Here is a 23,557-nt window from a genome sequence, read left to right on the forward strand (position 1 = left end):
ATCTGAGTCCGATCTTACGGTTGTACAAAAATTTTTAGACCGATGTCATGAACGCGGTTTTATCTCATTTCCAGTTTTTATCAAGAACCTTTTAAACAAACAAGACAGAAACATTTTGAAGAAACTAAAATCAACGGATTGCCACCCCCTGAAAGATATCATTCCTGTCAAAAAGACATATCTACACAATCTCAGGAAAAAAGGCTGCGCGCGCCCGAAAATTAATACACAGCGCTTTATGAACACATTTGTAAATAGGTTGATATTTAAGCTCCATTTATTGTAATGATATACTTTTAATTCATAATATGTATGTAGATTTCTGTAGCTTTTTCAATTCATTGTAACATAAGATATGTAGTTTTATCTTATGATGGAATAAAGACCTATTATAGGTTTTTAAAAAATTTTCAGAAAGTATTCGGGAAAAAAAAGAAAGGACACATAAAATTATAATAATGACGGTACAGTTGGAACATTTTTGCAAGAGCAAAGGCTCCCTTCGTAATATCGAAAAGTTCCGTCAATTTTTCCTGTGGCTGATCTTATACGAATAACATTTCTAGAAATTATTACAGAAGATTTGGAAAGACAGGTATGTATGTATAAACACGATTAAATGTTTCGAGGAGCGCTTAATTGTCTTACAAAATTTTGCCGAGTTTTATGATGGCTGAAAAGTATCTTTAAGAGATCTTTTTTTAGTGGCATTGCAAATAACATTAATGCGGTATCGCATCTGATGACAAAAGCCTAAGTGATATCCATAAGTGCATCAGGGATTTGGCAACACGTTTAAATAAAGATGGATCCTCCAATTGTGTTTCTAACCAGAGTTACATGGGGGGCGGAAAGACCAGTTACATACCTATTTTTCCTACATGTGAGTTGATCTTCTATCACTTAGGACACAAATGTGTGGAAAATATTCATGGGAGAGGTATTATAAAAATCAAGATCTCTTCCAGCTCCTGCGTCTCCACTGTTCTCCTCCAATTCGGTCATCTTCATTCATTTTTTTCAGATGCTAATGAAGAAAAACTACTAAAATAGAGCATTAGAGTGCTTCTCTATTGAATGCAGTAAAACCCCAACCAACGTAAATACAACAGCCAATCAAAAGATAGGAAAATACCAATAAGAACCCAAAGTAAAAACGATTAAACTTCGAAAGAAAGCAAGAGAAAGCGAGAGAAAACGCGGCCGACCAAGATTTGAGACACCTTTCTGGACCATTCTCAGAGAAAAGTAAAGTAAAGCAAATGGAATCCCGGATTGATTTTGACACTCAATTGATGGATTCTCTTAAAAGTAAAGGTAGCTTCTATTCCAATCCATTTACATTTGGTAATTAATGCAAGTACAATGTCGGAACTACTCAGATGTGACGAGCAAAAGCGTGGAAAACCATGCACGTCACAGGAACCAAATATTGCGAAATTTACTTTGAACCTGTCTGGATTAGTTTGTTAGGAAATGCGCGAACAAGGGATGCCGACCAAATTTCAACCCATAATGAGGCGTGCTACAGGTTGACTGGATGGCAGTAATCCAACATTGGCTGAAGGCGCAGTTAACAGAAGAATTTGCTTCCGATATACTAGTTTGTGTTACGGTACTCGAGATTGCTAATGAAACGAATTTTAATGACTAGTTACTGATGATCACCGCGTTAAAGAACAATCTTATTGATTTTCAGCCGAGAAAAACTCTCTGAAAAGCATCGCAAGCTCTCCCCGTCATGTCGGAGTCATGATTAATGCCAGTAAGAGAATATCAAAAAAATAAGGAGAAAACAAGGATGCTGAAGTTTATATTGTGAGCATCCTAACCATCTACAATCTTTTGTTTTCGTGTTCACATACTGCGACTGATTCATTTCGGATAAGACTGCTATTTATCATTTTAAGCAATATAACAGAAATACTATTAAACAGTGTGCAATTAAGTCTTGAAAAAAAAAAAGCACATGACAAAGTAATCTGGAGAACTTTATAATCAATTTACTTCATCAACTACAGTAGAGATAGACTAAGAAAGGTTTAAAAATCTTAAGCTGCGTCTGCAGGAAAAGTGTCAACAAATCGACATGTCTTAGGAGCCCAGGACTAATTAACTACCTCAGCCTCCCTGTGATGACTCGAAATTTCACTTTCACAAAACATGTGAATAAGTAGATGATGGATGCTAATACAATATAATGAGAACGATGTTTTAATTCAAGCAATTTTTTCCCCAGTTTAAAGCAAAATGAAATGAATAATTGATTCCTTTAATCAAGAAAAGGAAAATAAAAAGTCAATTAGAAGGAAACGAACAGTGAGAGAGAGAACTCATAGCTGCCGGCCAGATGTCTTCTGAATATATTTTAAAACAGCTTTTCCGCTAAAAATGTTAATTCATTTTACTTCAGGTCCAAACTCAGTGGTCTTCATAACAGAAAGATAAAGGGAAGGTAAAGGAGAAATATCAGGGAAAAATTCAATCGCAGAATTTTCAATACATATCGATCGCTCACTTAAGGATGGTTCTGACTCGTCGCTTTCCAGTTCTGCTAATGCTGTGCCAAATGTTCTCCGGACTAATTGCAAAGCAATGTAGTCGTCAAGTTTCCGTGTATGGAATGATGCTTCAACGACACATCTTCAAAATAGTTGAGACCTCTACCACATTTGAGTGTCTTACGGCCTGTAATGACGAGGAAAGATGTCAAAGCTTCAACTACGTCGTTTCCAAGAATATCTGTGAGATGAATAACCGCACTAAGGAAGCCAGACCTGAAGACTTCGTCCCTGACTCTGATCGGTATTATTATGGAAGAGTTAGAAACAGAGGTTTGTTATTAGTAAGAAAAAGAGCGAAAGTAAAACATTTCGAGAGAGAGATGCTGACCTTTCTGCTATCGCTGAAAGCAGGCTTTGGACAATATTTTTTACTGTTATTTGTATCCTCGAACAGAAAGTTGATCTCGACCCTAAAAGTTATCTTTTAAGTATGTTTCGTTCAAATGGAATGTTTTATTCGTTATCATTATCTAGATATTTAAAAATTTCTTATGCATTTATATATTTATCTGTTTCTCTATTTGTTTGTATTTTCTGACCAAAATCCTCTACTTTTTTCTTCGTTTAAGTTCTGTGAATCATCCAAAACTGTCAGTTTCTTCTTTCAGAAACGTTACTGTAATCATTTTTTTATCATTTTTCAGTTCCACTGGGATCCACTCCGGAGCTTCCCGCTGAATCGTGTAAAGAAATTAAAGCCAGTGAGGGAGAACAAGCGGTCAGCGGCAACTACTGGTTTAAATTTAATCTACTTAATTATGCTGTTTTGGTTCACTGCGATATGAAAACGGAAGGTAAGGCATAGACTTGCAAAGTAAAATCTAAATCAATCATCATTCATTCTTTAATTCACTGATAAATGCAACCATTTATTTTCCTCACTCACTCGTTCAATTTCTCCCTGAATGAATGCAGGTAATGTTCAGTTTTGTTCCTTTCTTTAAAATAATAGCAATAACAATAATAATAATAATAATAATAATAATAATAGGATGAATATGGGATTAAGTAGTGGAAGTAGCCCTTCTTTGAAAAATTGGTTTTTGTGGGGGGAGGAAAACCAGAGGACCCGGAGAACAAATTTGCGTAGCAAGGACGAAAACCAACAACAAACTCAACCCACACGTGACACCAAGTCTGGAGAACAAACCTGGGCCACAATGTTGGGAGTTGAGCACTCTCAGCACTGCGCCATCCCGGCTCCTCCAGAAAGAAATAGAATTTTGAATTAATTGTTTACGTTACAACTGCTATTACATTTGTGCTACAGATATTGACGAGTGCACTCATGGAATTCATGAGTGTCTCAACGAATCGGCAAACTGTTTAAATACGGTTGGATCGTACAACTGTGTCTGTAAAGAAAGTTAGCAAGGCGACGGAAAAACCATTTGCACGCCAGAGGGTAAGTAGTTTGACAGCGTAAAAGTTATAAATTGTGACGATGAAGAGCTTTAGTTTTATTTAATAGTTTTTTTCTTTTCCATAACTATTTAGAATGTATAAGCTACTCACTTCTGACCAGTGGAACAAGGAAAACCACCTACGACACACCCCAGGGAAGAGAATCTTGCGACAACGACCTCAGTGCGGACTGGTTTCGTTTCAAAGGAGATGCAGGAACGAAGATGCCAACCAAATGTGTACCTTACAAAAAATGTGGCACTGACTCTACGGGTTGGCTAGACGGTTATCATCCAACAGTAGCTGATGGAAAGGTCAGCAGGACGGTTTGCTTTCGGGGTCGTACAGACTGTTGTAAACATCCAGTTTATATTAAAGTGAGAAACTGTGGATCTTTCTATGTTTACCAACTAACGCCACGAACATCCTGCAACCAACGCTATTGTGGCACTGACTGATAATTATGCTAGGATCAACCACAGACAGATCCAAAAAAAACAGAGACTAAGTGAAGAGGGGGTAGGAAGGAATGAGGTGGTATCGTAATTTGATCTCAGTCATTGATAAAGACTCACTAACGTCAACTCAGAAGGATCTAATCAAAGATAAATAGATTGAAAAGAAAAATTCCCAAGAAAGATGGAAGAGCGGCCCCACTTTAAACTTGTCATTGTAGATCATCGTCTAAAGGTTAGAGTTAGCTTTACTAAACAGCAATCCAGGTTGTTAGAGTCCAAAATGGCGGAGAGCACATGATTATACTTCTCAAATGACTGTCTTAATCCGTAGTGATATAATTGTAGCACATAATCTAGCCAGGGGAAATTCCTTATCATCTTTCCTTTAAGTACTGAGTTATCAGGGGCGCTCTCCTCTCCCTTCCTGAACGCAACCGGTTAACAAACACCATCTATCCAAGAGCAAATGCGTAAGTTTTGCATTTCGACGTTCAACCATTGTGGCACAATTAAAGAAGGAGAAGGCTGGGTAAATAAGGCTCTCTTGTGTTTCAGTATTTTGAGAATTTGACCATCACTGGATAGACTTGTGCAAATTAGGCTTTGAAACAAATTTATCGGTTAGTCCCAGCCTGTTACATACGCTGTTGCAGAACCTTAAATTTCATCAAATCGTAATAAACTTTAAATTATGGGTCAACACGCATTCCTTGACCGAATATTCGCCACCTAGAGTTTGGGAATATCCCTGATAAAATTTTCTCGCTGATTATTTCCTAAAATTTCCAGGCGTAATTCCCTTGCGATGAGAGTATTTATTTCAAATTCGAACTAGTGTCACAGTAAAAACTGTCATTATAAAGTCAGTACAAAAAACTAAATATACATTGTATGAACACAATAGAAAAAGTAAAACAATCATTAAATAATCATATCAAGAAGAAGAAAAGACATAAAATAGAGCGATGAAGTATTTGCACGTAACGTTACGTAAAAACTTCACCACGAACGGAGTCCATTTAAGTGTTAACTTCGGTCTCAATTTCCTAATGAGGAGAATTTCAAAATTCAGGCAGTCAATCTTTGATTATGTTGTTTAATGCGTTGCAGTAGATGTCGAGGTGTGTACACAATATAATTTGCGTCAATAGTTTATAGTTTTTTTACTTTTTTTTTTACTGTTTTTGGGTCAATCATATCTAAAACTTATTTTTTTGAGGATTTCAGCTAAATTACTAAATTTAAGGCAAACAATAAAGACGAGTTAATCAATGTTGTCAACAGAATCGTGCAGATGAGTTTCCCCCATGGTAATTCTTGTAAATAGTAAATACTGAATATTTAGCTAAAGGTTTAGTTTAATGAAACAATAGTGTAGCAGAATACGTTGGGCAAATGTTACCCTGAGCAACTGCCTTAATCTTAATGAATTGTAAGTTGTCCACATCTAAGGCACAATCTGTATGTCTGCAGAATTTTTAACTGGCTCTTAATCATTATTACTTCTGAAGATATTTTGCCTCCATATCTTATTAAAACATTTCATTGCAAATATTATGTTTACTAATTATGGCCGGAACGAGGCCATGATTAATTTGGAAATATGTAAGATCATGCAGAATCAGTTTTCTAAAGATATTATCACAGACATGGAGTTTGTATTAGACCTAGTTCTCAAAACTCCGAATGTTAAACTACAAAAGAACTTCCCTTGTTTAATAATAAATGAGAATCAACTAACAATCATGAAAATGTTTCCTTAAATAGCACTTTAAATTTTCTATTTTGTAAAAAAAACAAATTCCAGATGGGGGAATATTAAAAAAAAAAAGACAGGAAAGTAACACGAAATGAAAAAATTAAAAACCCCCGAGATTCGAGGTGAAGAGCCTAACGTATGTGCGAGAAATCCGTGAGGGGTCTTGCATAACCATCACTGCCTAATTAGATTTTGACAAAAAAACGGAATGTTTTACAAACAAAAATCAAAGCATTCATGTCATTTTTTCGCCAATGCCCATGAAATTTCATATAAATCTAATATGATTAAAAGAAATGGGTACACTTGAAAATACTTGAGGAAAATCAGAAAAGGAAATAAATTTAAAAAAAGGAGAAAAATATGATCTGAAAACATTTTTAAAGATAAACCATAATCTCTTCTTTGTAGCCTATTGTGAAAATATTGACTTATTTTTATTTCAGAGATCATTTACCGTGATAAAATTTATTTACCCAAGGCAGGAAAGCTCTTCAAATCACATATCGATTAACTTCTCTTTTGTGAGAACGCTTGTCTATGAATAATTGAATTGGGTGTAAAATATGAATGAAATCAGATAATTTCCATTTCTTCTAGAAATGCACGGCATGTATTATCAAACCTCCTAATCTGAACATGTACAGTTTTAAATTGACTACATTCTTACAAATGAATAAAGGGGTAAGTTTCTAAAGAAACTGTGGTGCTGCGTCGGTGGGAGAGTATAGCAGGTAATTTAGTGTTAACAACTGGGTTGAAAACGTAAATTAGCCACCGTAAAGAGTAAAAAAGCTGACGTTTCGAGCGTTAGCCCTTCGTCAGAGCGATTAGAGGAATTGTGGGTTGTGTGTGGATTTATATGTAGAAAGTGGAGCTACGCCCTTGGTGGGAATATGGTGACGAAAAAACAGGAATAAATTAGTTGAATGAAAAGCGCTCGTTGATTCCGTGGGGATTAAGGGTGCCGATTTGAAATATAAATTTTTGTTCTAGTGTTTTACGGCTTTCCAAACTGCCTAGATGTAAGGAAAGGCCGCAAACTGCCATATGCTGTTTAGAATGAAAAGGAAGATTAAAGTGTCTAGCGACTGGCTTGGATGCGTCCTTGTCATTTATTTCCACATCGCGAAGGTGTTCTCGGAATCGGTCACCCAGTCGTCTTCCTGTCTCGCCGATGTATAACTTATTGCAATAAGTGCAAGTTATGCAGTAAATAACATTGGCGGAGGTACACGTAAAGTGATCAATGATCTTAATGGATCTTTTGGGTCCCGATATTTTCTCTACGTTATGAATGAAAGGACAAGTTTTGCATCGTGAGCGAGCGCATTTAAAAGTTCCAGATTGGTCATTGGTTTGAAATGAACTCCTGACTAAAAAGTTGCCTATGTTTTTGTCACGTTTGAATGAAATAAGTGGGGGTTGCGAAAAGATAGTGCCAGTCTCTGAATCGTTTTGGAGTAATTTAAAATTTTTAAGAATGATAGATTTAACTGCGTGGTTGTGAGGGTGAAATGTAAGAGTAAATGGAATGCGATCCGTGTTCTCCTTCTCGGCCGTTTGTAGTGCTGCCTGTCGATCGATTTGTTGGGCACGGTTGTAGCCCGCTTGAACGACAGAAACAGGATAGCCGCGTTTATCGAAAAACTGGCACATTGCCTCTGATTTTTCGGAAAAATCAGAGTCGTCACTACATAAACGACGAAGTCTGAGAAACTGTGAAAAAGGTATGGAGTTCTTGACATGTGATGGATGTGAGGATGAATACAACAAGTAACTATGTGAATCCGTAGGTTTGTAGTAAACACTAGTACATAAGCCGTTGCCTTCAATTGAAATTTTGATGTCTAGAAAAGCCAAGGAATTGTCGGAAATTTCCCAGGTATATTTAAGAGCCGGATGAAAGGAATTGACGGCGGTTATAAATTGAGTGAGCTCCTCTTTGGTAGAGGAGGTAGCGCCGATGCAATCGTCAATGTAGCGGCCGTAGAGTTGAGGTTTTGGGCCGTGGTATTGGCTAAAAAATTGATGTTCGATAAAACCTACAAACGATGGGCGTAGCTGGGTCCCATTTTAGTACCCATGGCCACGCCATTAGTTTGTTTGTAGTAGTTACCACCGAATGAAAAGCAATTGAGTGTGAGTACTAGTTCGGCCAGACGGAGTAGTGTTTCAGAGCTAGGTTCCTTAACAGTGCGTTGATCGAAAAAATGTTTGAGGGCCCGGAGACCTTCGTCATTGGGAATGACAGTGTAAAGAGATGTTATATCCATGGTGAAAATAAGTTTGTTTTGGTCGAGGAAACTAAAGTCACGAAAAATTTCAAGTGCGTGTTGGCTGTCCTTAATGTAAGACGGTAGAGTTTTGACGATAGGTGCCATAATTTTGTCCAAATAGCTGGAAATAAGTTCAGTGGGACAACTGCAGGCAGAAACGATGGGTCGACCTGGGTTGTTAGATTTGTGGATTTTAGGTAAAAAGTAAATACACGAAGTTCTAGGAGTAGTAATGATGAGATTTTTAGCAGTGGCCGGCAATTCTTGTTTAGCTAGGAGATCGTTAATCGTATTTTTGACAATGTTTTGGTTAATTAAAGTGAGATCTTTGTCGGCTTTAGCATAAAAGGAGGTGTCAGAAAGTTGCCGCAAAGCTTCTTTTTGATAGAGGTCGGCCCGCCAAACAACAACTGCACCGCCTTTGTCGGCCGCCTTAATGACAATGTCTTTGCGTTTTTTTAGACTTTTTAGTGCCGACCACTCTTCCGAAGAAAGATTGGAAAATTGGTGTTACGATTGAATTTAAGTTTGTTGATATCATGGCGACATTTTTTAAGGAAAAAATCTAAAGATGAGAACTGGCCCTCAGGGGGAGTCCATTTAGACTTTCGAATCTGGAGTGTTTCGAAAGTATCTTTATTCGAGGTGTTAGAATCATCCTCTTTGTCATGAAAAAAGGCTTTCAACTGAACACCTAATTTTCCAATCGCGTGTACCTCCGCCAATGTTATTTACTGCATAACTTGCACTTATTGCAATAATTTATACATCGGCGAGACAGGAAGACGACTGGGTGACCGATTCCGAGAACACCTTCGCAATGTGGAAATAAATGACAAGGACGCATCCAAGCCAGTCGCTAGACACTTTAATCTTCCTTATCATTCTAAACAGCATATGGCAGTTTGCGGCCTTTCCTTACATCTAGGCAGTTCGGAAAGCCGTAAAACACTAGAACAAAAATTTATATTTCAAATCGGCACCCTTGATCCCCACGGAATCAACGAGCACTTTTCATTCAACTAATTTATTCCTGTTTTTTCGTCACCATATTCCCACCAAGGGCGTAGCTCCACTTTCTACATATAAATCCACACACAACCCACAATTCCTCTAATCGCTCTGACGAAGGGCTAACGCTCGAAACGTCAGCTTTTTTACTCTTTACGGTGGCTAATTTACGTTTTCAACCCAGTTGTTACCACTAAATTACCTGCTACATTCTTACAAAGTATGTAGATATGAAATGAAATAAATGTACCCACTTTTTCCTGCCGATGATTACAAACTCAGTCTCAGATAGAAAAAAACAATTTCAGTGCTGAATTATTGATGAGTAGCATAAATGGTAGTCATGTTCTCAGTTGAAATGATTCAGACTTTTGCTTTTTTTCGACAACAATTACGCACAGGCCTAAAGGGAAAGGTTTACACTCTTTGTTGGTAATTATTTTTGACCACCGTCGCGCACCCAGCAAATTCGTAAACTACAATTTTACATCTTTTTGCGAATACCATTGCCTTTAAAAAGGAATACAGTCCACGTTTTTTAAAGAGACACTTCTGTGGAATTTATAGGTATTTTTCACTGAGTTTTGTAAGCTCCTGTGTAATCAGTAAATTCTGCAGGAGTATTATGGAACAAATTTTATCTTGGAAAAATTACACGAGAGAAGTTTAAAGGAACATGTTGACAACAGGGAAAAGGAAAGAATAAACTTAAGATGGCTGATCAGGAAAAACAGGACGCTTCGATAAAGCTTAAAGAAATGTTTATCACTGACTTTTGTACTCAGAATTGAATAACAATGGAGATAAAGCTTTCTATTTCTAAAGGATTTGAGGAATAGGCCTTTGTTTTGTAATAGGCAGCTGGACATCAATGCAACATCGCTGCCATCAACAACGAGGAAGTGGTGATGAAAAGACCACAAAGGATCATTTTAAAACTTTATTTGCAAACATTTTTTGATTCTAAAAGAATTATAATATTTGGGTACAAAGAAAAAAAAACAAAGACAAAAATTAACCACCAAAGGAGAAAAAACGAAACAGGTCAAAAATGAATAAATGATCAACATTTAAATATAGCAGAAATAGGGACTGATCATACTCATGTGAAGCGTATTGCGAAAATAACTACCTCTGTCTCTTGTAGAGATCCCGCATAGTGATCTCTTCGACGATTGGTTGCGATATTAACTTTATTAAAAATACACTGGAGATGGACAGTCATATCAAGGTGAATAAGAGTGGCCTACACTATTTAAAACAAGCAGCTTTGCACATAAGCTTTCGCCAACGGAGATTAGTCCTCATTTTCGAGGCCTATTTACACGCACCACTCTCGTACACTCTATTGCATCACCTTTAATACATCACTTATGCTTCTAGATATCGACGAATGCAGCAAAGGAAGCCATGATTGTGACGTTAATGCGAATTGCACCAACACTGACGGCTCCCATAGCTGCACCTGTAAGGAAGGATACATTGGAAAAGGAAAGTCATGCCAAGGTAAAATTAGATTAGACTTACAAAAAAGGGAAATAACTGTTCACCACAAATAATTACCTCGTTATCCAACAAACTGGCTAAGATTTTTTTCTCTCAATTCAGTTACCCTTTGCAAATCTATTGTGTTCACAAATATTGATGATTGTAACGATGATGTTTGTGATGTTAATGCTAACTGTACCAACACTAATAGTTCTCATAATTGCATCTGTAAGGAAGGATACATCGAAGATGGACAGTCTTGTCAATGTAGATTAGAACAGCGATACTTCATGCCGAGCAAAGCAGCTTTCCATAATAAGTATTTTCTTCGTAACTGAGGTCATTATCACGAGCCGGAAACGTAATGATTTTCAGGCCCCGACCACGTATTTCTATAAAGTTACGGGTTTCATCATAGGTATACATACACATTTTTCGACAATACGCGTAGATATTTTACGAGTTGCTAAGTATTTTTTCGAGTCCGGAAGGAACGACGATAAATAAGAGCAATGAACAAGATCTCTTCTCGTATTGTATAATAAACAATCGAATGAAGGATTCATCATTCCCACATTACCTGAAATATTTTTCTCGAATATGACGCCACGCTCGGACGCTCGGATAGCCAACCCCCCCCCACCCATCTCCTCCCTTATTTTTTTAATAGTATAGATACAAGGAAAATATGTTTCTACTGCCACGCATTTTAAAAACTTTTCAACCCTCAACAACAGCGCGATCAGTACAACAGAGTAATTTTATTTTCCAAAGCAGATTTTCTCTACTTTCATGTGCTTGCAGAGTTCTTTTATGTATTATCTATTCTTTTGACTTTTGCCCTATTGTTGAAGTAACTTAAGAAGCGCCCCTCTCGACTAATCTCAGCTAATGTAATTTAACTTTGTAGGCAATCCGTGTTAAAATTACAAAAACCTGAGTAATGCCATTAGAAAGAGCAATTACTCAACACCGGTACGCGGACTAGCCTTTCTATCAGGGGTGGTGGGGGTGGTTAAGGCATTTTTCTTTGACTGGCAAGGTTTTGGAATTAATCATACATATTACTCACCGGAGAACTCCTAAAACTTGCATTAGTCTTTAATTCTGAGAAATTCTTGAGGCTACGTCATTGTGAAAAGAACTGTGAACGTAGAAGTAGAGCGCGATACGTATTGAGATAGGGAAAAAAACAAAGAGAATATACTTTCATTCCAGCAAACCTGTTTCGAGACCACTCATTCATCTGGGGGTGTTATATATCTATATAATAAGCTCAGTTATGCACGCATTCTGATTGGTTCTCACTTATGATCTATTGGAGGACAGACGTATAGATGATGTCATCATTAACACTTTTTTTTTACGTCATCATTAAAACTTTTTCAGTGTGTCACATCAGTGACACACTCAGCTGCGCCTCGTGTGCCACTTTTTTGTTCTTACCACATTTTGACGTCATCTGTGATCTATTACTGAACAGACGCACGGCAACTTGGAATCTATTTGTTAAATATATATATATATATATATATATATATATATAATACATATATAAATTGAGTTAGGGGAAAAACAAAGAGACAAAGAGCCTGTTTTGTGATTACATCACTCTTATGTAGTGATTAAAACAACAATAAAATTTCCCTTTCATAATTATTATTATTCAACTTTTTAGCCGATCCATGTTATAATTACCACAACCTAAGTGATGCCACAAGGAAAAGCAGTTAAATTACACCGCTCTCTGGTCCAGTGTTTTGTGACTACCCACTCATCGAGAGATGGTACCGTTTTGTGGGAGCTGCCGGAACTAAAATGCCAACAACACGTGTACCAGCATACAAATGTGGTACAGACTGGTCAGGCTGGTTGGATGGTGCTCATCCTATAGTGGAAGATGGTGAAGTTTTCAGGAGGGTCTGCTTTAGCAATCGTCCTACAGGTTGCAAATACTCAATCGAAATTTCAGTTACAAATTGTGGATCATTTTATATCTACAAACTTGCTCAGCCCCCTAGTTGTTCTTCGCGTTACTGCAGCACGGACTAAATCTGAGTCTAATAACTTCACAAAACGAGACAAGTCATAAAAAGATCCTTGTGAACAATGTACTTTACGACTTACAGTCCCCTCCCTATCGTAATCGTTAATACCATCGGTATAACCTGGTCCATTTTGGCAAATTTTTACGTCGGTGGCGAACTATTAACTGTTATAAATATTAAGAGTTCTAATGATGGTGGGCATCAAATATTATTTAAGAAAACTTCTTGCCTGAAAAAATGATAAGCGAAAACTGTCAAATCCACCTAACTACAACTTTGTACATTATTTAATAGCGTTTAACATTTTTGACAAGTTTCTCTTTTATTTCATCAAGAGCTTTATCACAGGATGAATTTTCCTATTGCAGTAATAGGATAAACAAAGAACACTTGCCCGAAAAAAAAATCAAGCATAAAAAAAATAACAGTTAGTTTGTAGACAAATTGGATCTTTCGATATCTACAAACTTGCTAAGTCATACGCATGTAATTTGCGTTTCTGTGCCTCGAAATAAACTGACTAAATAATTCGCCTTAGTGTTATAACATTAGTTACGTGGACCTCTTGCAAACAAATTAAGTATTAAAAAAAATATAGAGACAGACATGCATGTCGAATATTCATTTCGAATGCCTCAGTCCAGTAGCTTTAGACATAAAAGCTGAACAAGGAAATCCAGAATGCCTTTGGTTATCGCCAAGTACTTATATTTTCTTGAAAAAAATATTGATTGAAGTCTGTGACTCTGTGTTACCTCGAAAAAATTGAGATTTAAGGACACATGATAAAAAGCTGAGTAGTATGTTCCATTTATCATTCACAGCACCATCTGTATTTGTGGCGTTCAAAAATATTTTGGCTTTATAACAAAATATTCCTTGATAAAAGCCATGTGTCAAAGGTGGCCTGCCATCCGTAGTCAATTTGCTATGTAATCACGATTATACTGTGACAGCTATGAATTTGAAGCAAAAGTTTAAGTTAAAACCATTGAAAATAACTTCTGTTTGCTCAAATCTGGTGCTCAGATCCTTTTAAACCCATGGTCATCAGCGGATTACGCCGTAATTTCGGTCCCAGTCTCCTCGTTCTCCGTTCCTCATTCTCCGTTCCTCGTTCTCTGTTCAGAATTCTCCGTTTCTTGTTCTCCGTTCCCCGTTACCCGTTCCTCGTTCTCCGTTCTCCGTTCTCCGTTCTCAGTTCTCAGTTCTCCGTTCTCCGTTCTCCGTTCTCCGTTCTCCGTTCTCCGTTCCCCGTTCTCCGTTCTCCGTTCCCTGTTCTCCGTTCCTCCTTCTCCGTTCCCCGCTCTAAGTTTACCGTTCCTAATTCCTCCTTCTTCGATCATCGTTGCCCGTTCTTCGTTCCTCGTTGGAGTAACATCCAATAGTGGTCGGTTCAAACAGCGATTTCTTAAACATCTTAGTACCATGGGCGCTTTTTTAATGCTCAGATTTAACTTGGATCGAAAAAAGTTCTAGACTGGTTTATACCCGGTGGAGTTTACTAACGGGCTGGTGCGAATCCTGTCAGCTATTTGGGTGCAACAGAAGGAAAAAAAGATCAAATTTCGTAGCCTAGAGCCTCTTCCGAATCATGAACCTTATGAAAAATTTCAAGAGAGTCAGCCAGTCAGCCGTGTGTTCTTGAATTGGTTGATCATGGAAAAAGCAATTTTTTTTTTCGTAAGTTCTGTTTTTTTTCCTTTCATTATGTAAAATTTTAGTCGATTTTTAGCTTACCAGTGGATTTGTACCGGCTCGGAACTTTCGCACTCAAGATAATTTATTATTATCTACTGAGTTGGTAACGTAAATTGGTTTCCATGAAGAGTTTAAAAGCGTTTCGAGCGTTAGCCCTTCGTCCAATCGCTCTGACGAAGGGCTAACTCTCGAAACGTCAGCTTTTAAATTCTTTGCGGTGGCCAATTTACGATATCAACTTAGTTGATAATACTTGATTACCCTGTTATACTCCCAATCGACGCAGCACCTGAGTTTCTTAAGAAACTTAATACCTATATCCTTTCGTACTCAGTCAGTTTAATCGCTTTAAGTCCAAACAAATAAAGTTTTTTTATAACACTTTGACCTATAATTTCTCTTTACAATATCACCCCTGAATCAAACATGAATGTCAAAAAGAAAATGATCGCCTACAAAAGAAACTCTTTAATGTTAAGCGAATTCTCCAAGTCAACTCTGTAGGTAATATATATCGAATGGTATGGAAAATATATATACTGATGTTAGGATGCAAAGAATTAATGTCAAATGTATATTTATCTATACTTTTGACATCAGAAGAGCTTAGAAGAGCATACGAAAGAAAGGGGGGGATTAAATCTTAGGAATAGGGTTCTGCCCTCACCAAAAAAGTACAAGAGGACGGTAGATACATAATGCAAATAACAGTTTCATGGTAGATATCGAATTTGGAATACGTATTCTAGTTATGAGCTACTTTTTACCATGTTTTCTTAAAGTTTACTGAGCCACCAGCTACTTGACCTTCAAACAATGACACAGAAATGAAGCGGAAGCAATCATTAAAGGATGCAAGTTGTCTAACTACCTCATCGCGGTACAAGTGAGGGTTGATAGCCCGCCCCTTCTCCACACTCCTTACTTTTTTTTTTTAAAGAACAATAAAGCACTCTTTACGATCGAGCCACCAGGAACTTGAATCTCAAAAGAAAAAAGAAAACAAAGAACAAAGGAATAAACGAAAAAACAAAATTAACCAAGAGCAAACATTAAGGCGTTTAAGCTGACTAACTACCCCTTTTACCCACCCCTTCCTTGGTTTTGGTTTTTCTTGCTCTTTTGAAAAGTTTGGATGGGCAGTTACCAAAACTAAACTTAGAGGAAAAATTGCTGATTAATCGCGTTGACATGCTTATGAGGGTGTGATATCGTCAAAGGTGGTGGCGAAAGCCACCGGCTAGATTTCTAAATCCGTCAACAGGCCATTGAGTTGAACGCATGACGGAGCCAAACAACTCGAACGGAAATATCCGTGTTATTAAATTTTCAACCTTGGATATTTCATCTCTAGTGTTAAAAGTTTTTTGCATTTGCATGAAAAAGGAACGACTGGAACGATGTCAATGGCAATTCGGAAATGTTTTCAAAGAAAGATAATGATTCCTTTTGGCAACCTTAATGCATAAGCAATTCTTACACGTTTAAGGCTTACAACTAATACCCATCGTCATGCACCCCTAAAATCATCGATCATCGTTGCATGAATCTGCTGCGGATTTAAAAGTGTCATCTACAGTGGCAAAGCAGGACTTGATCTAAACCCTAACCCAGCGCAAGATGTAAGATTTATTACTTTATTTATTAAGTGTAAATAGTTGGCACAAATAAATCGCACACAAACAATAGAATTGAATCAAGATGGCGGCGGCAGCGGGACGAGCCCACAGGTTCGTTCTCTCATCGGTAACATCACTTCAACTTATTAACTTGATACTTGCTCTATTGCCCTTTCGATGTGACTTTGAAATGGTTCACCTGTACAGCACTGAAAGTAAGATTGTCCGGTTCCAGAAGCACCTGAAGCCTATGTTCGCTGTTCTCCAAAGTCAAAGTTCCTTATTATTCAAATTCCACCTCGTCCTTTGCCATCAACCGCATTTTGTTACTATTGTGGCTCAAAGTCCAGGCAGGAAACTACAAGTCATTCCTGATATGCATGGCTTATAAGCCCCTTTCCACGACTAAAGGTTACTTTGATGTTATTTCTGCTATTCATATCTTAGGCGACCTGAACTACATTCTTCTAAAGTCATCTGATCCTGCTTTACAAGCTATCATCAACTTCTGTATTTCACTTAATTGAACTCAATTGATAAATCAGCCCACAAGGATCACTGAGTCATCTGCAACTTTGATGAATGTCATCCTCGCGTCAAATAAAAACCTAGTAAGAGATACAAAGGTCATATCTGTTTCTATTAGCGACCACTAATTAGTTTATGCTGTTCTTAAACTTCGGCGACAACGTTCTAGGTAGGTATACATTACGACTAAGAATTTCAAGAATTATCAACATAAGTCTTTTCTCCAAGATATTTCTCAAGTCCCTTGGTCTGCTGTCGACTGTTTTGACAACATCGAACATAGCTATAATGCGTTCAGTCTTTTATTCAAAGAAGTCCTGGATGAACACACACCAAAAAAAAAAAAAAAAAGATGAAATTACTACCTGTATATTACGGACAAGGTAAGAGAACTTATGAAAATATGGGAGTATTGGCGGAAGTTAGCGAGAAGAACCGGCGATCTAAACGCTTGGATGAAATACAGGAGTCTTAAACGCAATGTTAAGAGGGAAATTAGACAGACAGAACGCGAGTCCATAGCGGATCAAGTCAAGAGATCATGTATTCCTAAGAAGTCTACCAGCCAGAGATCGTTTAGCAGGGATGATAAGACGGTAGCTGACGAGTTTAATCGTTTCTTTACCTCGGTTGGACATGCTTACAAAATTAATTCACTCGTTTTGTCAATGTAATTACAACCTCTCAAAGCCAACTTTTGTTCCATCGAAACACCTAAAGGCCAATCAATTCAATTTTAAGACAGTGGAATGCTCACAAGTTGCAGAAGTTGTTCTGTCAATGTCATTAAACAAGTCACTTAGGATTGATAAAATCACTACTAGTGTGATTAAAGACAGCCTCCCCGCTTTACCTACTAACGGCATTTTTCCGCGTGCCTAGAAGATGGCTGAGATTTCACCGATCTTAAAAGATGGCGACCACGAGGAACCAAACAATAACAGTCCCATCTCTCTCCAGCCCATTCTGTTTAAGATATGTAAGAGAATTGGTCTCAGTCAGCTCGTGCTACAGTTGAATAAAAAATAATCCGGCTACGCCGCAGAGTGGTAACAGGAAACACCGCTCAACAGAGACTTCACTAATGCGCACTGCTGAAACCATCCTGAGCGGCATAGACAAAAAGAAAGTAACTGCGGTTGTCTTATTAGATATGGGTAAGGCATTTGACAGCATAAACCATGAAGTCTGGTAAATAAATTGCAGGACACTGGCATTTTACCCTTTGGCATCACTTGGTTTAACAGTTATTTATCTGAAAGACATCAAGTGGTCCATTTAAACAATGAACTGTCAGAGCCACTACCCGTGGAAAGTGGCGTCCCACAAAGCAGTGTCCAAGGGCTTATCCTACTTAGTATCTACGTGAACGTCTATCATCTATATCTCCTTTCGAATGCAAGACTGAGCAAAATCTGTATCTGATATTGATGGTGATCTCAGAATTCTTAATTGGTGCTTTGATAATCGTCTTCTTCTCAACCCAGATAAGACGGAGCTCATGCTATAGGGAAATTGCAAAATACTCTCCAACCTCCCTGACGTCCGTCTTTCTTCGTTGGGGAATGATCTTATACCCGCAAAAGCCATTAAAGATCTTAGCGTTACATTTGATCCGAACCTCACTTTTTACGATCACATCCTTAAAACTGTTTCGTCCTGTATGCCGGGCCAGCCTTACTCAAATCAGTCGTGTTAAGCATATGTTTGATAAAAATACTTTGATGGCAATAATTAATGCCCTCGTATTCAGTAACCTGTTTTATCGTTCATCCGTTTGGTCGAATACAGCAACCACACATCTACTTAAGCTTCAAGCTGAACAGAACTTCGCCGCCCTGATAATCAGCGACACCAGGAAGTTCGATAACATAACTCCAATCTTGAAGGATTTACGCCGGCGGCTTCCAGTCAAATCGCAGCTATGCTATTGCGATGTTGTACTTGTATTCAAATGTATGTCTGGTCTAACGCCCCCTTATCTTGCCTTGCGTTTCTTAAAGCGAGGAGAGGTATGTGGTCGCGTCATCCGAAATTCCCACCTCCTCAACATTCCTTGTATTAATAGCGCTGCAGGACAGAAGACCTTTTATATCGAACATTTTCGTTATAGAATTATTGAGACCATACTTTTAAGTTACGCGAGTCTGTTTTTGTTTGTAAAAGAAAATGAAGAAATAAACTCCTATGTGAATTTTTTAAACTTCTTAACATATTGTAATTTTTATCGTATTTTGTTGTAATTTTTATAGCAATTGCATCGTAATTGTATCCTACATATTTTAATTTTAGATGACGAATACCGAAAAGCCCTCCTGGATGGATTTTTTATCATATAAACTATGGTGTTATGCAAGGATTTCAGCACTGAAAAAAGGCGTAACAACACAAGGGAAAAAATATTTTTTCACGTGTGTTTGGCATCACCAATTAGTGCCGTTCGCGCCACTCGGTCAGGTTTTTTTTTTTTTTTTTTCACTTTTTCACACTTTTATTTTTCATTTTCTTACATATTACAAGATATTCCTCTGACCCGCGGATAGCAAATGCTAATCGAGGCGGGTCAAATTTGTTTATTTATTCATTCATGCCTAGGGATCTCATCTGAGATGGCGTCGTGAGAAAACGAGACTCTTTGGATCATATACATCCAAAACCTGCAAATCTTGGGGAACAACTCCCCATTACGGGAATCAAAGATCTATTGACAGCTGCCAATCGTCTCCTAGATCCCACCGAAGAGTTATGGTCATTTTGGTTGCTATTACAGTGGCAATTCCGCAATCATTGCGGTAGTGTACATTGGAAAATACGTTTCGGAATACCTTATAACAGGAAAGGTAAGTATTGATGTCCCTCAATTTTTGTTATTTATTTAGAAGTCAACCATAAAAAAAACCCAACATATTTGAACAAAAGATAGAAATGGGTCGAAGTTCCAGCACATCGATGTGCCATTGTCGATGTCCTAGTAGTAGAAATTAATCATCTCATGTTCACATAAAGCTTAGAGCTAGCGCATATATTAATCAATCGATATATGGACAAGACGATAAAGTAAATATTCAGTTTGATCATGTTAATGGTAAGCCATTAAAGAAGGAAACACGTAGGAGCACTTTCGTCCGCGCCGTCCAAACCCTGCCAGATTGATTTTTCAAATTCGACATCAAAGCTTCGTAAATTTAAAAAGAAACCAATTTCTACAAAGTAAAAATTTAAAGCTGGCGTTTTTTGTCCTCTCATCGATGTTAGAGTAAGAGCGTTAAGTTTAAAATATGCTTTGAAAAACAAAGAGGCAAGCAATGCGTTGACAGAACATGTACGAGCACATAAGTGGCTGCCGTGACCGTAGCCTTTTTAAGAGACTTAAAAGCATTCTAGCGCAAAATTTCAATTGTGTAGTGTTATCTACCTGTTTGAATTACCCAGTGGGTAACCAAGCGTGCGTTTCTCACAACGGCTCCTAAATACAACGAAAAGTTACAAAGTGGTCAATAATGAGCTGATAACTATTGTTCCAGTTATTGTCCTAATTCATAGTTTCATCAGTTAGCTTTAGAGTAGTAATAAATTAGTTCTTTTATGGAGCCTGGGAAAATATCTACATCTTTCCACGCATTTTGAAAGGAATCGGTTACAGTTTAATTTTGGGATCATTTGCGATCCGGACAAACTTTTTACTAAAACGTTTTTAAAACTTTTTTAAAAATAATAAACAGCACGGCACGAAATGAAATACTAAAAACTTGCTTCAATCTCCTACGCGCTTCATATGACAGCAGCAGGAGTTTATACAAGTAGGCAAATAAGCTTGCCTAGATATGCATGGTTGATACAATGTCTATTTTCGACCTGTACGCAAAATGTGAAGGAACCGGAAAGGTATCTACGAGGTGTGACAAAAGTTTTGTTCTTGGGTGACATTTTTGAGACGTTATATGTGAGAGTATGTGTTGTGTATGGTGGTCACAGGTTAAGAACTAAATCTACGAGCTGAGTTCTAATAAGTTTTTCACACGAATTTCAGTTCTTCAGTCCATGTTATTTTGATGTTGAAGGCAGAAATATGGGAGCTCTTTATCATTTAGTATCCATCTTAATATTTCGTCAGTCTTTCTATTCCTCACTTTTCGGGAACGTTTCACTTTAATGGCGTCTTTCAAATGTAGGGTGTCACGATGACAAATGGCAAGTTCACTTGAATAATTTGCTTTTCCTTGTGTAGGCCGGAAAGGAGATTTTGTTTAAATATTTTGTGTTCTTTAGCTCTAGATTGCACTGAATTATAAGTTCTTCGGACAAAAATCAGGCCAAAACGATGTCATATTTCCTCCCAAGGTTAAAGTTAAAATAAATGTCTTGTACGCCCTTGTCTTTTTCCTCTATTATGCTACATTTTTAAACATGTAAGCGACATAAATGCGAACTGTACTAGCACTGACGGCTGCCACAACTTCACCTGTAAGGAGGGATACACTGGGGACAGACAATCATGCCAAGGTATAATCATTCCATTAGACTTAGCAAATGGCAGTATAAAGTTTCCCACATATAAATAGATTATTTCCTTTAAAACTCAGAAATTTGATGTTTGTCTCTCTGTCAAGTAACGTTTTGGCACGGTTAAAGTTAAAATTAATGTCTTTTACGCTCTTGTGTTGTTCCTCTGTTAAGCTACCTTTTTCTACATTACTTTTGTCCCCAGGCATCGACGAGTGCAGCACTGGAAGCTATGTATGTGACATAAATGCGAACTGTACTAACACTGACGGCTCCCATAACTGCACCTGTAGACGGACAATTATGCCAAGGTATAATTTTTGCATTAGACTGAGAAAATATCAGAATAAAGCCTCGCGCAAATAAAAAGAAAAACCTCTTTCCTCAAAAACTTAGAAATATAATGCTTGTTTCTCTGTCAAGTTACCTTTTGGCAATTAATTTTTTTCACAGATGTCATTGAGTGTAGCGATGGCAACCATGTTTGCCATGTTAATTCCAACTGTAACAACACAAATGGTTCTCATATTTGTACCTGCAAAGAACACTGGAGATGGACAGTCATGTCAAGGTGAATAAGAGTAGCCTACACTATTTAAAACAAGCAGCTTTAAACATAAGCTATCGCTCATGGAAATTGGCCCACGTTTTAGAGACCTGTTTTCACGCACCACTATCGTATTTCTATTAAAGTACCTTTTATACATTACTTATGTTTCTAGATATCGATGAATGCAGCAATGGAAGCCATGATTGTGACGTAAATGCGAATTGCACCTACACTAATGGCTCATATAGCTGCACCTGTGAGGAAGGTAAATCCTGGCAAATGGAGTCGCCTAAAAATTCATGCGCTACAGATCAAATCGGCTTCATACTAGTGGAAGACCACCTAGTATGCTTAGCTTTTGTTCAATCGCGAACTTCGAACAAAAAAGCATCATCGGCACTCCATCGCGAACATTGGTCAAAATCCAATTTGTAGCAAACGCGTTCGAAGGCATATCACGATAGAAGGAAAAATGCAGAACCGCATTATTTCAAAATTGGCGATCTCGTACTTTGTGCCAACAAGAAACCAGACGAACTAGATTTGAATTTCTCTACGGCCAAGCTCGTAACTATTGAGACCAAAGCAAGAGACACTTTTAGTTTAGTCAATGTGGACACAGGTACCACTTTGAGACTCGATGTAAAGTTCCTCAAACACGCATCCAGTCAGCACATTGGTAACGACATTGATGTAGACATTAGTGCTAAGACTGAGGAGTCTATTGACCATTCAGTGAAAAGAAATGACCCTATCAAAAGTACCAAGCCCTCTAGTAAGGATCCGGAATATTTCTCGGATTAGAAAGTTTTTGTCAGTTAGTAGTACTAAGGCGTTAGTACACGCCTTCGTCACATGCAGATTAGACAACTGTAACTCTCTGTTATATGGTCTTCCGAAACATTTAGTTCATAGATTGCAATTAGCCCAGAATTGTGCGGCACGGCTGATCTTATGTAGTCGTAAGCATGAACACGTTACTCCTTTACTGAGGGAACTGCACTGGCTTCCCGTCAGGAGCAGAGGATTATTTTTAAAATGTTATTTTTTACTTTTAAAGCTTTAAATGATTTATGCCCAAGTTATATCAGTGACTTGTTAGAAACTTATAAGCCTACTAGGTCTTTACGATCATCGAGTAGGAACTTGTTAGTGATTCCTCGCTCCAAGTTGAAATCTTATGGCGATCGCGCCTTTTCTGTCTCTGCACCAAAGTGTGGAATGACATTCCTGAAACCATAAAATGTATTGTAGATCTTAACGCTTTTAAGCGTAATCTTAAAACTTATCTTTTTAACGGTTATTTTATGAATGATTACGTTTGATTATTATTTTTATTTTTTATGTCAACCACTATTCGTCAAAGTTTAAAAATTTCTAGTCGAAGTTCCTTTCGAAAATGGCGCGTTTCGAGTTCGACACCATTGTTTTCAGCCCACGCTTGAATAACAATGGCTGTTAAACTAAACAATAGCCTATTGAGAAAATTGAGAGGTTTTACGTAGATTTTTTACTTCTTAACATATTGTAATTTTTTTCGAGGCTTGTTGTAATTTAACAGCGACTGTATTGTGGTTTTTAGATGATGAACACCAAAAAGCCCTACTGGGGAGTGTTGATAAATTTTATATTGTATTGTATTGTA

The 23,557-nt window shown here is 37.6% G+C and overlaps 1 protein-coding gene across 1 annotated transcript; it reads left to right on the forward strand.

Moving 5' to 3' along the window:
* The first annotated feature begins 2,524 nt into the window (after window positions 1–2,524).
* On the forward strand, window positions 2,525–11,301 carry LOC136280754 (uncharacterized). The gene is made up of 4 exons (XM_066166437.1): window positions 2,525–2,834; window positions 3,209–3,358; window positions 10,859–10,981; window positions 11,084–11,301. The coding sequence occupies exons 1-4, from the start codon at window positions 2,525–2,527 to the stop codon at window positions 11,299–11,301; spliced, it is 801 nt and encodes a 266-aa protein (XP_066022534.1).
* The last annotated feature ends 12,256 nt before the right edge of the window (window positions 11,302–23,557 follow it).

Source organism: Pocillopora verrucosa, chromosome 5, assembly GCF_036669915.1.
Source record: "Pocillopora verrucosa isolate sample1 chromosome 5, ASM3666991v2, whole genome shotgun sequence".
NCBI classification, from domain to species: domain Eukaryota; kingdom Metazoa; phylum Cnidaria; class Anthozoa; order Scleractinia; family Pocilloporidae; genus Pocillopora; species Pocillopora verrucosa.

What these genes read in the sequence shown, in the direction of transcription:
- LOC136280754 (XM_066166437.1), top strand. Translation starts at nt 2,525, where the DNA reads ATGGTTCTGACTCGTCGCTTTCCAGTTCTGCTAATGCTGTGCCAAATG. An exon ending in TGGAAGAGTTAGAAACAGAG is followed by an intron (nt 2,835 to 3,208) that starts GTTTGTTATTAG and finishes ATCATTTTTCAG; the next exon opens with TTCCACTGGGATCCACTCCG. An exon ending in AAAAGGAAAGTCATGCCAAG is followed by an intron (nt 10,982 to 11,083) that starts GTAAAATTAGAT and finishes CTCTCAATTCAG; the next exon opens with TTACCCTTTGCAAATCTATT.